General features: G+C 43.0%; 2 protein-coding genes across 2 annotated transcripts; one reads left to right on the top strand and one right to left on the bottom strand.

The window, feature by feature from the left end:
* Nucleotides 1–166: 166 nt before the first annotated feature.
* On the top strand, nt 167–2,498 carry LOC120627091 (DNA-directed RNA polymerase I subunit RPA12). Its single transcript, XM_039894938.1, has 4 exons — nt 167–306; nt 398–542; nt 1,511–1,721; nt 2,377–2,498. Exons 2-4 carry the CDS (start codon nt 416–418, stop codon nt 2,399–2,401), a joined length of 363 nt encoding a protein of 120 aa, XP_039750872.1. The 5' UTR covers nt 167–306; nt 398–415; the 3' UTR covers nt 2,402–2,498.
* A 3,714-nt stretch (nt 2,499–6,212) lies between these two features.
* Nucleotides 6,213–8,117, bottom strand: LOC120627025. Its single transcript, XM_039894863.1, has one exon. It carries the CDS (start codon nt 8,115–8,117, stop codon nt 6,213–6,215), a length of 1,905 nt encoding a protein of 634 aa, XP_039750797.1.
* Between the last annotated feature and the right edge of the window lie 6,935 nt (nt 8,118–15,052).

Here is a 15,052-nt window from a genome sequence, read left to right as displayed (position 1 = left end):
ACGTCTTGTAGAAATTTTGTGTACGGGTTAATTTGTCGCCACGATTGTTACTCAGAATACACCAATTTTAATTTTATATAAAATTTTCATAGACTAAAAACCATAGTAGTTTATATTCTTTGTGGTATGTTACGACAGTAATTGACAAGCTGTGTGACAGATCAATGTTTACTGAATGTCAAGGCATCTTTGATTTGTATTTTGAGGTTACAAATTAATTATGGAAACAAGAACTTGCTCAGTGCTAAATGTTTAAATTTTTTTTTCTGAATCACCCAGAGCCCTTAACAGTCCTACAATATTCAAGTAATACCATCTAATTAATGTAGACAATATGGAGAATAAATGCAATTTCTCTCTAAAATGTGTTTTAAGTTATATTTAATGTAAATTTCAGAATTCAGGAAGTTTAAAGATGACTAATACCGCCCCATTCAACAGTAGCATAGCGTTTTGTGCTAAATGTGGATCTATACTGCCTCTGTTGCAAGATTTTGGATCTGTCAAATGTTATGCATGCAAGGCAGTCTATGACCCTGATGGTAAGAAGCTTATCAGTCCTTTAGGTCTACTGTGAGACTTGTGACTATGGCAATTATTGTGATTGTCTGAAATGTTACTCCTCATATAAAAGTTATGCTAATAATCATCATGGCATGCGGGTTGGTGATCGCAGGGCTGCTCCTCTCTTACTGGTAACGCTGCTGCCCGTTACTGGATTACCACCCGCTGATAAAGAATAAAACTATTATAATGAAAAAACTATTTAGTCTTTCTTGCAGTAAATTACTCAAAACCAAAACTTGTGTGAAAGTCGCTGAAATAGGTTAAGCTGTTAAAGTTACAGCTTAAAGTGCTCTATTAGGCTAGATGGGACCCATTATAGTTTCTTAATTCTGTGCTGCCTGAGAACTTCTTGATACAAGACTTCAATTCCCAATAAATATTAATAAAATAAAAAAATAAAAAAAAAAAACCTTGTGATCCACAGACAAACACTAACAATTATTTACTTGTACATACTTGTGCATTTATAATCGATAATGCAGTTGTATTTATATTGAATAACACACCAACTCAATGATAATGGTAATGGGTTGATATGATGATGACGATGAATTAAGTAGATATACATATTAACACTTACTTACGTAACCGCCTTTAAAATAATGTAAGAATTCAAGTTACCCTTTTTTATTTACAATAAAGAATAATAGGTAGGTAGGTTTATCTACCTGTGATTTTTTTATTAGTTTTCGATGCAAATCTATCTGACGGTAAATCCGGTATGTAGGTTACGTATACGTAGTCATGATCATTGGGTGTTAATCAAATATAATTTTAATTGTTCCTTGAGAACTATTTATTAATTAAATAATAATTATTAGCCTATTTGTAATAAATCTAAACAATTTAATAAAATATCTGGCCACCATGAATTTATAGTTGCCAAAAGTTTAATTATTTACCCACTTTATAAAATTACTGTAACACATGTTTTATTTTCCAGGCTTTGGCAATATAAAATTCAACTACACCATACACTTCAACACAGTATCGTCCATGAACACAGACAACATCCTTAATATGGATAATCCAGAAGGGCCAGTGGTGGAGCGGAAATGTCCCAAGTGTGGTAATGACAGAATGTCCTATGCAACATTACAGTTGAGGTCGGCTGATGAAGGACAGACAGTGTTTTACACTTGTGTATCTTGCAAGTAAGTATTATATAATAACACTAAGTGTACTTATTTGCCTGCCTCCCTGGTGCAGAGGAGAGCTCTATCTTTTAAAAGGGAGAGCTGGTCACTATCCTTGGCAGAGGTATTTTGAGGATTTATAAATTTGGAATTTTGTCTAGTCTAGTGCGTCTTGCTTTAGCAGTGGCTGGTAACCACTCCACTGACTAAGACACGCAGCCAAGCAATTTAGTGTTCCAGTACAATAATGCGTCAAAATCTATATGGAGTAAGGGTTTAATAACTGCTATATCCTTAACAGGTTAGCCTAATACAATCGTAGACTGCATTATCACTTATCACCAGGTAAGATTTCAAAGCGTAACCTTTTATGGAATAAATAAAAAGTGTTAGATTCTTTTTAAATCCATAAACCATATATTCTCTTGAAATGAAAAGTAGGTATCCTATGTAAAACCCCTGACCGGGATGCAAGCTGATATGCAAGTCTGCAAAGATTGGTTCAAATGTGGCACTATATCAGTAACAGTGGCAATTTTTTTAATACTTTTGGAGTGTGCCCCGTCTTCTTTTCCGAGAAGTATTCTTCAGTGTCTTCACGATGAGCCCAATGACCATTTTCGGCAAGTTACGATCGGAAATAGTAACATTAAAAGCATTTTAATTGTTTCAGGTACAAAGAAACGGAAAATTCTTAACAAATACCATCTATATCAACGTTGTGTACAGTATATTGTAAAAATAAAATAAGAATATGTTGAATTTTAATATTAAAAAAAATAAGATTTATGCTTATCGAATGTTATAGCATCAATACCCAATTTGGAAATTCAGTGATTTTTTGCTTGTAGTTTTGAAGGTTGTATGAGTAAATATCTACGTCAACAAATAAGACTCGCATTGTAAATGTCAATTTCACAGATCCATTTAGTTCTCGACCGTAGACTGAGTAATAATACTCAGTCCACGTTCTCATCTAATATTTTAGTACTATTAATTATTTTGTGCTAAAGTTACACAATACACTTACAATCTGAACCGATGCTAACTGTCTCTAAACTAACTAAGAAACTGCTAGAAGTGGGCTTTTATTAGAGGGCATCCATTAACCTTTTTTTTTTTTTTTTTTTTTTTTTGCTGGGAAATGCGTTTAGGCATCCCTGCCGGAGGCTGCGCAGTACCGAACTGCGCAGCCTCCAGCAGGGTATGTGGGACTCGCTGGCTGGTGAAACATCAGCCAGAATACCCACTAAAACCCAGCGGAGCCGCCTGCGCCCAAGTTGGGGCGTCAAAGGATCGCGGTCGCATGCAACTCTGACGCCCCGGCGTGCTCGCCGAAGGTACACGATGGTGTCTACGGGGGCGGCATAAGATGCGCATATCTGCGCCTCCTGCCGCCTGTTCTCCTTCTGCGGAGGGGAAGAGCATCAGCCGCCTGCTCTCTCTCCCTCTCCGAGGCCTCCTTTAAAGCCATTACGGCTTCGCAGAAAGAGGCAACGATAGACCAGCCCTCCTCGCTGCCGAGCATCAGATTGATAACGCTCGACAGCGAGAGGTCACCGTCCAGATGTGACACCATCGCGTGTCTTTGCGGCGCCCATGACGCGCATAATGCCATAGTGTGAAGCGCCGTATCTTCAGGCGCGCCACACTCATGGCAGATCGGTGAGACCTCCCTCCTCGCGATCCCGTGCAAGTACTTACCGAAGCAGCCGTGTCCGGTAAGCACCTGCACGAGGCGATATGACAGCGCGCCATGGCGTCGCTTCAGCCACCGCTCTAAGTGGGGCCGGATGCCCTCCACCGTCCAGATGCCCGCTACCGGGGACTCGAGGTCTTCTCTCCACCTCTGGACCAGGACCTCCCTCCCGAGGGTACGGAGTCTCCCAATCTCCTCAAGTCCTGGTCTTTCCCCTCGAGTCCTCATGTTTGACCGGTAGCGATGCACCTGTGCGAGCACCTCAGCCTGCAGGTCCCACGGCGGGTCACCAGCGAGGAGCGTGGATGCAGTCCAAGACACCGTACGGTAGCCCCGGATCGCACGCACCGCGATTACGCGTTGTGGTCTCCGCAGGAGTGTGGTATTCTGCGGAGTCAATGCGTGCACCCATATTGGAGCCCCATACAGTGCCATACTCCTCACAATACCCGCGTATAGTCGCCTGCAGGCAGATTCTGGCCCACCAATGTTAGGTAGCAGTCTACCAAGGGCTGCGGCAGTGCTGACAAGCCTAGGACCGAGCTGCGCAAAATGCGCCTTAAATCCCCATCGCCCGTCCAGGGTAAGCCCCAAGTACTTCATACAGGGTTTTACCTCTACGACTGTATTCTGAACGGTGATATATGCTCCCCGGGGCGGGCCTCTGCGTGGGCCATGGAAAAGGATGGCCTCAGTCTTAGGAATTGAGACCTTGAGACCTAGCAACCTTATCCTGTCCACCACCATAGACGTGCCGACAACAGCAAGGCGAGCTGCATCCTCGTATGTGTTCCCACAGGCAGTGACTAGCGTGTCATCGGCGTAACACAACACTCTCATACCGGGAAGCAGTGGGCCCCTCAAGAGCCAGTCGAAGCCTATGTTCCAAAGAATTGGACCCAGCACCGATCCCTGTGGAACTCCGCAGCAGACAGGACGTCGGTATATCCGCCCGTCACTCCCTTCCCATACAACTTCCCTGTCCTGCAAGTACGCCTCCAACAGTCTCTTAAGATATGGTGGCACCTCATGATATCTAAGTGCCTCCAGCAACGTCTCAAAAGGGAGGCTGTTGAAGGCATTTGCCACGTCGAGAGAGGTCGCTAGTACGACTTGTCCTCTATGTACTGCCTCCATAGATATACCTTTCAGGGCATCCAGGGCGTCTATAGTAGAACGTCCAGTCCTAAATCCGTACTGCACCTCGGACAGACCCGGTCCCACCGTTTCTAGGTGTAAGGTGAGACGGGCAGCAAGGATTTTCTCAAAGAGCTTGCCCGTGTCACTCAGCAACACTATTGGCCTATATGCTGAAGGTGAGTCCAGTGGGCGACCCTCCTTACGCAGCAAGCACAATTTTCCCTCTTTCCAAGACTTAGGAAACTGTCCGACACTAAGACACTTGTTGAACAGTTCCCTAAGTCGATCCCCCAGACACTCAAAAACAATGCTTAAAACCTTGCCAGGGACACCATCGGGCCCCGGTGCCGTCTTACGAGTACGCAGGCGGTCTCGGGCTTGGTCCATCTCTTCTTCTGTGACCAAGGGGACACTTCCCACGGCTTCAGCTCTGGGTCGTGGAGCCATTACCGGTGGGACATGTCCCTGAGAGTCTGGGAAAAGCTCTTCTACCAGCCGCAGAAGAAGATCCGGCTGCAGGGTTTCCGTGATCGGGGCGCCCTGAGTGCGAAGTTTGTTTCGTGCCATGCGGTAGGGACGTCCCCATGGGTCCCTATTTAGCGTCTTCAGAAGCTCTTCACGGGCAAGCTCCTTAGCCTTGCCTATTGCCAGTCGCAGCGCGTTTTTCGCTTGGCGGTAGGCATCCTGCAACCGATTCTCACGTGCTAGATCTAGGCCATTCCGCCTGCGGCTACGGACGTACTCTCTGCGAGCCCTAATGCATTCCCTACGGAGGTCCGCAATTTCAGGCGACCACCAGTACACACAGCGGTTGCGGGGTCTTCGTTTTGCTCTCGGCATAGATGCATCGCACACCTCTGCAAGGGCTCTGCGTAGCTGATCCGCATGCTCTTCCACATCAACAACGGCATCAGTACGAGAAGAGGACCACCGCTGGACGATAGCAGCTTCTTTAGCCAAATCCCTATCTAACTTGCTGATAGACCATCGCGGAAACCGGCTCGTGCCCCTGGGACGATTCACAGAGGCCGGAATGGTGGAGATCTCAAACCGGATATAGTTATGGTCTGAGAGAGTCTCCATCCCTTCTTCCACTCTCCAGTTAACGACCCTTTCTGAAGCGGCGGGGGTGGCAAACGAAAGGTCTACTATTGATCCACCCTGCTGCCGCACACATGTAAGTGCTGTCCCCCTGTTGAGAAGCGAGAGACCCGAATGAAGAGCCCAAACTTGCACCGTCCTCCCCCTAGCGTTGGTGGCAGGACTGCCCCACGCCCTTGACTTGGCATTAAAATCGCCTAGAACGATGACGTGTGCGCCTGTCTGTCTACTGATAGCGTCTCTGACTGAATCCAGATAGACCTCAAACTCCGCCAAGCTGCGGTTGGGCGAGAAATACGTTCCTATAATCACGTAATCCCCCCATCTTGCCACCACATATCCCGCACCTCTTTCTACCATTAAGAGTGAGGGACCGGTACTCTTCCCAATCATAACCACAACTGATCCGTCCAAATCTCCCACCCAGTGTGTGTGAGGAGGAACGTAGTAGGGCTCGCAAGCCACGGCAACATCTATCCCCCACTCCGCTATTGACTGTAACAAGAGGTCCTGAGCCCCTGCGGAGTGGTTTAAATTCGACTGGAGGAAGCTGATATTACGCTGATAGTTCATGATGTCATATCAACTTCCTCTTGTATTTCACGGCGTCCGGCGCTGGTGGTAGTTTGAGCCCATGGAGCTGTTCTGCCCTTCGTGGCGGGGGGATTGCAGCTCTTTCCACCCATAATATGAGCTGCAGGCAGTCCTCTATCTGTGCAAACCGCGCACCGGATCTCGCCCGTGCACTCCATTGCTCTGTGACCATCAACACCGCATCTGTAACACAGATTCCCCCGATCCGCGCTGGAGGGGCAGACTGGCCTCGTGTGTCCGATGCCGAGACACCTGAAGCAGCGCAGTGGGCGCTGCTCGAGCACCTGAACCTCGGCCGCGCTCCAACCAACCAATAGTCTCCCGGCCTCAGACAGCACCTTAGCTACCTCGATGGGACAATGAATCGTGACAGTTCCCATTCCCCTAGGGCCAAGCTGGATTTCGCCGACTTTCACTGACTCTGCAGAACAGTTCCCAGCTCTCACGACGGCGGTGATAATCTTTTCTTTCGTGGTCGAATCGTCAAGCCCTGTCACCCTTATGGTCGCAGACTGGCTGGGCCTGACGACGTTAGCCAAGCCATCTAACGCCACCCTAAGCTTGCTCGCTAACAACTCGGCCTGCTCCGAAGTTTGACCCTTGGGCAGCTCCAGCAATCTGGCTCCAGTAGCAGCTCGGCGAATCTTCATGCCGTCACCGATGCCCATCTCCTGCAGGTTGATACTCTGCTCGGCCCGCTCGATGATTTGGGCGTAGGTCACCCCCTTTTCTGCCGCTTCCGACTGCAAAGTAACAACAACCGCAGCAGTTTTATGAGAGACTAGTTTTGGCCGAGCTGGGTGTGCTAACTTGACTGCAGGTGCAGGCTCAGAAGTAGGAGAGGCTGGCTTCCCCTTCTTTCCTTTCCTTACTACCGTGGCCCAATTAGTGGCATTCGTCACACGAGATCTACTCGGGCCAGCGACTGGGTCTGGAGCTCCAGCAGAAGATTCGGTCACTGGGGCGTCCTGGGTCATCGAGGCTATCTGTTCCGTCGCATTGACAGTGCTTGGCTGAGATGCTTGCGGAACTCGCTTCCTCCTATCCACCCCCAAAGGTGGGCGATGCACTTTTTCAGGCAGAAGCCTCTCTTCAATGCCCGCAAATCGAGCGTCGAGCATAATTCCGACGGAAGAGACTATGGAGGACCTAAGATCTTCAATGAGGTCACTGCTCAGCGTGGGAGTAGGAGAGTCTTTCGTCGCAGCCATGGAACTCTTCATTTCGGCAAACTCACGCCGGTGGGCCTTTAGCTCAGCCTTCAGGTTTTCCACTTCATTACGAAGACGACCATTGTCAGCTCTAAGCCGGCGTGTCTCGTCCACTTCTGTCCTGGTAGCCAAAGTGTCAACCACCTCCTGCAGGACGTGAGCTGAGTCTTTAAGACGTTTCACCCAGGTCCCTTTCAGATTACCTGACTTGGCAGCCACCTGCACAATATTGGCCACGTTATGACCGCCAAGAGCTCGCAACTCCTCTGCGTTAAGCTTACTCGTGTCCTCCGGTGCTCGGATTTCGATTGTCTCCTCTGGGTCCAGCACAAACTGAGGTACCTCTTTTCGGTACAGCCGATCCCTAAGACACTGTTCGAAGGCTTGCTCATTCGCTTCGTCTTTAGCAGCTCGCAATTCAGCCCTTGCACGCACAATACCTGTACCGCGACCCCTCGTCCGAGTTATACCACGTGAAGTGGCGTCACCTCTCGAAGACGCTCTTGAGCCCTCCGACTCCGAGTCCGATGCATCGTTGCGTGCAGCCCGAGAGATTGGACTCCGTGTCCGAGACCCATTTCTTACATTAGCCACCCTACGAGACCGACTAGCATCCCCCGACCCCGATGCCACATCGCGCAGCTTAGGGGCATCCGCTGTACCCGTCATATACCGCAACAATAGCTACCCACAACTTAAAAACCCCCTACTTAACAATAAATTGACAAACACACAAAAACGAACAACAGACAAACAGACACAACCACACAATCCAATCACTAACTTTATCGAAGAACGACAACTCATCCGCGACTTGAAACCTCACAAAGATTATATCGCTTCTGACACAATACCTAGTTCAACTATATGTAACTTATAATGTTATTATTTATATGTTTGTGTGCTATCTGTAATAATTAGTAGGCTTACAACTATTATACAAACTGGCTGCACAATGATTGTTCAATGCTATTTTAGACTGCGGGACGCCGTTATATGGCGTGGACGAAGTCTCCGATAACCGCATCCATTAACCTACGTTAGGTGATTTTAGCGATTTTTATCAGTCTCGCCCAATTTCTAAGTTATGTGTGTTTTAAGCAATTAAAATATCACTTGCCAATCGTGAAGGAAAACATTGTGAGGAAACTTTCATGCCTGAAAGTTCTGCATAATGTTCTCGAAGGCGTGTAGAGTCCACCAATCCGCACTGGACCAGCGCAGTGGCCTAAAACCGCACGCTGTAGTGGGTCATTAAGAGATTAATATGATGAAGATGATTACGATATGCAGAGATCTCGCTCTCCCCTACGTGGACTGGATGAGATTCGGCTTGATAATTGAACGCCCCGTTAAAATGCACTTACGTCCATTAAAACTAAGTACAAAAGTACCACACCATCACAGTCAACTTAACATTAACCAAACTTACCATCGTAATGCAATTTAAACCGCATTCTTTTTGCTTTTTGATTTAGGAATTTACCTGACGTTAATTTCCCGTTTAGGCAGTTCGCATTCTCTGAACATGGCGAACAACATGCTTAGTGGGTACATGTACAATCAGACGAAATCAGTTTCATCAAAATGTCGGAAAAAAATCCTCAAACGCGTCTTTAAAGTAGGACGGAAGTGTTTTAAATTTTATGGCACTTGCAGAATATCATCTTGAGCACATACGAAACTGGTTCCTAAACAAATAAACACAGAAGCAACAATGGAATGAAGTGCGCGACCACCGTATTTTATATCCTTATACAGGATGATTCATTCATGTGTTTTAGTATGGCATACCCTAAAGCAAAGGTAAATCCTAAGGCGTAACCAGCAACCTCCACGATAGCAAGAAAATTTACGACGAAGGTCTTACGATAGATCGCATTTAGGAATATACTTAACTTAAACTGGCTGTGAACTCAAAGAATATTGTCCTGTTTAGCCTTCAGAAAACCCCAGGCATTTTGAAATCGCTCAAGTGATTCCTTTGATTGCAAAAATTTTGTCAGTAAATAGTGTCAACTTGACTGTGCTTTCATCTTCTTTCAAGATATTAACTGTCAAGATATCATGATTTCTAAATAGCGTGCAGTCTGGAGAACATAAGATAAGTTTCCATGTGAGTGAAAAAAAGGAAATAAACGCGGACCAATTAATAAACAACTCATAAATTATAATTTTCTAAATCAGCTCTAACACCCTGTATAGCTGGTATAAAATGGCCCTCTCATTCATGAGGAGCGCGACCCCGGGTTTCAAGATATACTTAGTTGTTGACTTAAGGCCACTTTTAGGCCAGAATCTTTCACATATAAAGTCTGACCAGCATAATAAAAAACCTGTTCTGAGGACGCCACATATGCATCGCAATAAGTAAATTTTTTTGACAGAATAAGTGTATAGAACAAATAGTTCCATTTTTAGACGCACTATGTCGAGGTTTTATATTATCCCGGTCAACCTTAAAATAACACATAGCTTTTATCTATCCATAAGAGTAAAAAAAAAACCTATAATTTTCTTGACATAAATTCGCTATGTTTACAACCATATTGTAAATTTTCAAATCGATCTGGTATTTACTGTCATAAGCGCAGTCAAAAGTACAATTTCGGTGACTATTATAGTAGGTAGTTAAAAGCATAATATTATATTTAAGAAATAGCTTTGGCAGTAGAATACATTAAAGTCTTCCCGCCCGCTACTCAGGTCAGTTATTTCTTAAAGAAAGCTTAGTGTGAAAAATCTCCCAGGGGCCATTTTCCTTTAAGCCCGTAATTTTTTTAGAAGTGCTGAATGCGTCCTTTTATTTTTATTCGTCCTTTTCCGTTCAAACCATTTGAAAGAATACACGATAAAACCCGAACTGTATTGTTAAAGATAATTGCCCAGTTTGTAACGTTCCTTAGGTATTCCATTCTAAACATGGTAGGGCAGTATTTATTGATATTACGCCCGGGGCACGGCGAAGATTGAAAAACCCCGTTACGAAGTGCTTTGTCTTTATGTCGCATTATTAGAAGCCAAGAACGGGAGACGTCTACGTCAACGATGTATCTACTTACCTACTCGTAAAATAAAGTACTTAATTTGAGTAGTTTATATATTGCGTGGTTTTCTTTTGATTATAGCATCGATAATAGGTTATTTTTCTTCCTGAGCTGTGGTTGGCCTAACAAAAGGCGTCTTAAGGATAATGATCTCCCTGATTTCTTTAAGCCATATAGCTAAACTTCCTTTCGTTCTTGCAACATCTCTCTTTTTCTGGTGACACTGCAACAACCATTCTCGTTAGCTTTTGTCGATTTATCGCATAGACGAAACATTTAAGACGTTTTTACCGAAAAAAAACAAATGACAAACAAAAAATTAAAAACCCACTTTGCAACGTTTTTATTTAAGCAGTTGTTAATCTGGTAACTTCTCGTAAGTACAATCATTTCTGATAACCAAAAATGTTATCCCCTCTCGTAGTATAAGCATAGAAAAGTGGGTTAAACCTACGTTGCAAGTGTTGAAAAAAAAAAAATCTTACTAAACATGTAATTTCTTATTTGAAAAACATCAATCAGTCCTGAAATCATAAATCCTATTTTACCATTTTTGTTTTAGTTTAGTAAAACCTTTAATTAGGAAATGCAAATCTCTAATAGGAACCTACTTACTAAATTTTATTTTCTTTATATGATTTTTACAACATCAACTACATCTTTCTATAGGGTGAAATGGGGTTTACCCATTTCACCCTATAGAAAGGGGCAGGTATGTCGAGGGCAGGGCTAAGAAGCATCTCACAAGATGGAAAAAATACTGTTAAGTTGTAAAATGTTGCAAAATAAATTGCTGAGTCCCTACTGGTTTCTCCCTACTGGAGTTACCTTCAAAGGCAGACTTGACTTTTCTAAGTTGCAATAAAACAGACCCAGTGGGTAGTACTTCAACCTCACTTTCGGGGAGGCCGAGTTCGAATCCCAGCACGCGCCTCTAAATTATGTGCGTTTCGAGCAATTAAAATATCGTTTGCTTCCACCGTGAAGGAAAACATCGTGAGGAAACCTGCGTGCCTCAGAATTCTCCATAATGTTCTCAAAGGTGTGAGGAGTCCACCAATCCGCACTGGACTACGACGTTTGCCCCATCTCATTGTGGGACGTGCCCTGTCGTGTCGGGTTATTGGTTGATGATAAAGATTAATGAATAAATGAATTCTGAATTATTGGGTCAATATCAATATACTTTATACAAAATTTATGGCAAGAGACATGAAAATTTCGCTTAGAACAAAGACCAAACTCTTACGCAAACTCGTTTTTTCCTTTTTCCACTATGCGGCTGAAACATGGACCCTAAGATCTGCAGACCGTAAAATTATCGACGCATTCGAGATATATCCATAAATGCATCTTTACCTACTTATAAAACTAAAAAAAGGCTCCCTACCTGTCTCAAGCGAATACTAGAGGTAAAATAACTCATTGCCAGAACAGACGGAGATAATCTTCAAAAACTTGTAGGCACACAAATCACGTTTCTCGGTTGAAAATAGCAACTACTTGTTTATTACTAGCCTATTAATTTTTCCCGTGTACGGTAGCTTTACTGCTTATACCCATTGAATGATAATAATATAGACTAGACTCATGTTCAACCGGAGGACTTGACACCTCTTTGGACGTCGGCGCTGTGACATAAGATTAATAACTGCTTTGTTGGTATAGTGGCATGTTCAATTACGAATCGTGGGGTCCTTGGCTCGATTCCCAGGTCGGGCCCAGAATTGTTACGTACCTATTGTGTTCACTCAGTAAAAATGAGCTTGCATTAGAGAGCACGTTAAACCGCCGCGCCGGCTCTTATTATTATTATTAACGTATGATAATAACCCAAATTGGAGCAGCGTGGTGGGTATATGCTCTAAAACCCTCTCTCCTATGAGAGAGCAGACCTATTCTTTATTAGATTGTTAAGGTTACTGGCGTGCCCCGCTTGTAAAGCTGAGCTTAATAGCTTGAGTGATTCTTGAGAAGTTTAAAAAATAAATAAGTACATATGTACTCAATTTTAGTAATAAATATTCAGTTAAATTTTTAAATACAAAGTAAGCAATTTTAAAATTGTTTCATTGTAAGCGACGTTCGCGACGTCATGATGCAACAGGCTTTTAAGAAACACTGATACATTTCTCAGAGTGGACCGTAGGCCGATTATTTACCGCTTAAAGTAAAAACTGCAATGGCTATGTCATCTCTGGAACTCTAGTACATTATTACTTAAAGACTACCTACTATAAAATTTGGTACAGTTATAGCAGATAAGAGGACCCTAATATGTTACAAAGTAACAATGACATCATAAAAGCAAAACTTCTCACAAAAACAATCGGTTCTAGTTTCGTATAGGCAAATTATATTGTGTGAACATTCTTTGGGAAATCAAACACTCGCCGAGTTTGTGTGACCTTACAGCGTGTTTGTTATCGGTCAATTTACCCGTGGTACCACAAAATAGTTATGGTTTGACTACAAGCTAAAAAAATACGAATCAATTAATTTGTAGCATGCGAATTCTGATTTTGCATTTAACAGGATTTTGCATTTTGCAAGTAGGTATGTGCGAAATTCTCCTTATAAATTCCTCTAGTGCCTCCTTTTTTTTTCACGTAATCTAACCTGTTAGGGGTATGGTAGTTATTGTATACCTGATCGGTTCGTTCCGGAACGCTAAATCGCTTAGCGGCACGTCTTAAGTAGGGTGGTATTTTTCTCTGGTCGTCTGGTGGGAGGCTACAGCCGTAGCCTCCCACCAGACGACCAGAGAAAAATTAGAAATAATTAATTCCCAAAAAGCCTCTGCCGGGGATCGAACCGCTCACCACTGCGCCAGGGAGGTCATCGATGAATTCTTAAGCGATTCTGGAACCTTCCAATATTTTCCGAGGATGACCACAGAGAAGGGAGTCTCGTGGCTAAAAATCCCACATATACCGATCTCCCCTGATGTCTTCTCTGAATATATCCCTGCCTATAATAAAGAAAGGTGAGATATGTCGGGAGTTATGTGCGTTCCAGTTTAAAGCTCGCGCAGCGGGTTTGCTAAATTTTATCTTTATGCAAATATAAATATTATAATATTAGATATTTTTAGCAAATAAAATAGCAATAATTCAACGTCTCTTAGCATGTAGGTTGCCTACATTCTAAGACACGAAATTAACAGGCTCGTAAAATAGCTTTAATTACCATATTATCTAGCCCAGAATTAAGACATTTTTGGTATTTACCTTCCAAAAATTTCTATATATATATATATACATAGATATGATGATTTTTTTTTCATAAATGAATATATAACCGCGATACACACATTGCCATCTAGGCGTAGATTGCGTTATGGGTCCTAAGATAACTGATGAATATTCTTTATGAATAATATATATATATATAACTACTTATAATATACAGTTAAGCACCTGAAAAACATTCATGTTCATTAAAAATTTTTCCAGTTGTGGAAGTCAAACCCGCAGCCTTGGGCTCAGAAAGCAAGCACTGCCCACTGCGCCAATCGGTCAAATTTTGTTAATTAAATACTATTTCTCGATATCTCCCTAAAATATAAAGCTATTTCTCAATATAGGAATATTTTTTTTACCTGCATAGACACACAATTCAGCAAAACACGAAACGTTTCAAAGACACTGTACTTCTTTTTTTTATCACAAAATATTTATTTCCGAGGTATAAGTAATTTCGATTACACCATCATATAAATCCATTAACGGCCAACTAATGGGCACGGGTTTCCTCCCACATTGAAAAGGGCTTAAGGCCGTAGTCCACCACGCTGGCCTAGTGCGGTTTGGTGGACTCAACGGTTGATATTTTAATTGCTTAAAATGCACATAACTTAGATAAGTTAGAGGTGCTTGCTGGGATTCGAACCCGGCCCCCCGAAAGTGAAGTTGAAGTCCTACCCACTGGGCTATCACCACCTATTCATTGGTAGATTTATTTTATTCTTACCTAGAAAAGTCTTTTCTGTTTTTGGTGGTAACTCTACTTGCACCGATTCTGTTGGCAGATTCTACCGAAAAGAAGAAATCAGTTTTTAGCAACCTTTTACAATAGTAAAAGGTTGCTAAAAGCTAACTAACTTACTTGCTTACTTAACAGTATTTTTTTTTTCTTTTGAGATGCTTCTATGCCCTCATGCTCCTTCTGTGTACGACATTTTGTAGTAATTTCTTAAAACGCACCTAAAGAAAAGTTAGTCGTAACCCCAAATTGTAGTCGAAATAGTACCCACTGGACTATCACTGCATTATTCGTAGGTACACTGTAACTATTTAATTTGAATGAGTTTTAAACACATAAAGAACCGTAAAGTTCATATAAAGCTCGAGCACCTTAAAACACGTACGAAGCGACGAATCTCGATAAGCCGATAAGTAAGAGTGGCTTTTTAAGAAGACATTTAGTACGAGATATCGATACTAATATTATAAATGCCTGTGTCTGTTTGTTTATTTGTTTGTTTGACACCTATGTTCGGCTAAAAAAATACACAGATCTGGATGGAATTTGCCATTTCTATAGCCTGCATCCTGG

This window comes from Pararge aegeria, chromosome 10 (assembly GCF_905163445.1).
Source record: "Pararge aegeria chromosome 10, ilParAegt1.1, whole genome shotgun sequence".
In the NCBI taxonomy this organism is placed as follows: Eukaryota; Metazoa; Arthropoda; class Insecta; order Lepidoptera; family Nymphalidae; genus Pararge; species Pararge aegeria.
Note: the sequence above shows the minus strand (reverse complement) of the source record. Positions and strands in the feature narration are given on the sequence as shown.

Bases quoted from the DNA above. Each gene is read 5' to 3' on its own strand.
- LOC120627091 (XM_039894938.1), top strand. From the start codon at position 416: ATGACTAATACCGCCCCATTCAACAGTAGCATAGCGTTTTGTGCTAAA. The intron at 543-1,510 runs GTAAGAAGCTTA...TTTATTTTCCAG, and splicing joins GGCAGTCTATGACCCTGATG to GCTTTGGCAATATAAAATTC. The intron at 1,722-2,376 runs GTAAGTATTATA...TAATTGTTTCAG, and splicing joins TACACTTGTGTATCTTGCAA to GTACAAAGAAACGGAAAATT.
- LOC120627025 (XM_039894863.1), bottom strand. From the start codon at position 8,117: ATGACGGGTACAGCGGATGCCCCTAAGCTGCGCGATGTGGCATCGGGG.